Here is a 1,602-nt window from a genome sequence, read left to right as displayed (position 1 = left end):
GGGGGGGGGACTTCACCACTGACCTCCAATGTAAGGGGGGACTTCACCACTGACCACCAATGTAAGGGGGGGCTTCACCACTGACCACCAATGTAAGGAGGGGGGGGACTTCACCACTGACCTCCAATGTATGGGGGGGACTTCACCACTGACCTCCAATGTAAGGGAGGGACTTCACCACTGACCTCCAATGTAAGGGAGGGACTTCACCACTGACCTCCAATGTAAGGGGGGAACTTCACCACTGACCTCCAATGTAAGGGGGGGACTTCACCACTGACCTCCAATGTAAGGGGGGAACTTCACCACTGACCTCCAATGTAAGGGGGGGGGACTTCACCACTGACCTCCAATGTAAGGGGGGGGGACTTCACCACCGACCTCCAAGGGTTAAGATTTTTTTGCCCAGAGTTCTGCTTTATTGCCCATGGCTGCGGCCTACTCATACACTTTTATATTTGCAGGAGCTGAAGGAGTGTTCTGGCCGGGTGTTCGTGGACTCTGTCCCGGAATTCTGCCTACCAGAGGTAAGTTGGATTCATACAATCGAATTTTCTATAAAGAAAACTTGGACCTCATTGCCAGTAACTGACGGCAGCAAGTAAACCGGGAGCAGGAAATGAAAGCAGCGACTTGGGACACATCGCACCCCCTATATCCTTCTATTTACTCCTCTCCAGGTCAGAAGGAGTGAGCTTCCATCTGCATCTAATGTCAGTCTAAGCAGCTTCACAAGTGAAATAATGAATTAGGGATGCGGCAATATCGTTACTAGTATTGTTCACCCCTGCGTGATAGCAATAAAGGTAAAGGAGAACTATGAGGTCAGGGCTTTTCCCCATAGTTCTCCTCAGGGTAACGGGAGGACACAAACTAGCGTCCTCCCGTCACCCTAAGCTCAGTATATAGGGAGCTACAGCTCCCGGTATACTGAGACGCCGCAGCCGGAGCGGATCCCGACATTACTGGCTGGATCCGCCCAGCTGCGTGATTGACAGCTGACTCTGCCTATCTAGAAGCAGAGCCAGCTGTACCCGCCCCCTCCCCCGTCCGTTCCGCCAGTCAGCGCTGGAGGATCGGGGAGGGGGGTAATCCCTGCAGGGAGCCGTGAGTGACAGTCACCAATCTCTGCAGGAAAATGATCGAGAAGTGAGCGAGCGACGTTATGTGTTCTCTCACTTCCCGATCTATTGAGCCGACGTGTCCTCTTTTAACTAAAACAAATTTTAAAAAAGGTTAAAAAAAAAAAAAAGTCATAAAAAGTAAAATGTTTAATTTAAAAAAGTGCCAGGAAGGTAAAAAAGTGATAAGGTAAAGCGCTGTGCAAACTGTTGGCGTTATATAAATCCTGTATAATAATAAGGTAAATATAATAAAATAAAAAGGTCAAACAAATGTAAAAATAAATACAAATTAGAATACAAACCAACCCTGACATCTGTGTGAATAAACGCATGCGTAGGGCATTGTGCGTGTGTGTGCCCTCATTCCACTGGGTGCCATATTGTGGTAGTGGGGCAGCAGCGCTCCCTAAGACGCACAATGCACATTAAAGGGTAAGTTCACTTTCCCAAGTGTTTTGGAAAAATAGAAATACCCGCT

The 1,602-nt window shown here is 48.4% G+C and overlaps 1 protein-coding gene across 1 annotated transcript in view; it reads left to right on the top strand.

Annotated features, from left to right (window-relative positions):
* The window catches only part of LOC108798346 (integrator complex subunit 9-like), a gene marked incomplete at its 3' end in the record, with an annotated part of 24,414 nt that overhangs the window by 2,724 nt on the left and 20,088 nt on the right, over positions 1-1,602 (top strand). The window contains exon 3 of the mRNA XM_018570084.1: positions 454-527. Within this exon, the coding sequence (XP_018425586.1) occupies positions 454-527 (74 nt within the window). The remainder of the gene's footprint in view (positions 1-453; positions 528-1,602) is intronic.

Source organism: Nanorana parkeri, unplaced genomic scaffold (genome assembly GCF_000935625.1).
Source record: "Nanorana parkeri isolate BGI_ZX_2015 unplaced genomic scaffold, ASM93562v1 scaffold1453, whole genome shotgun sequence".
Taxonomy (NCBI): domain Eukaryota; kingdom Metazoa; phylum Chordata; class Amphibia; order Anura; family Dicroglossidae; genus Nanorana; species Nanorana parkeri.
Note: the sequence above shows the minus strand (reverse complement) of the source record. Positions and strands in the feature narration are given on the sequence as shown.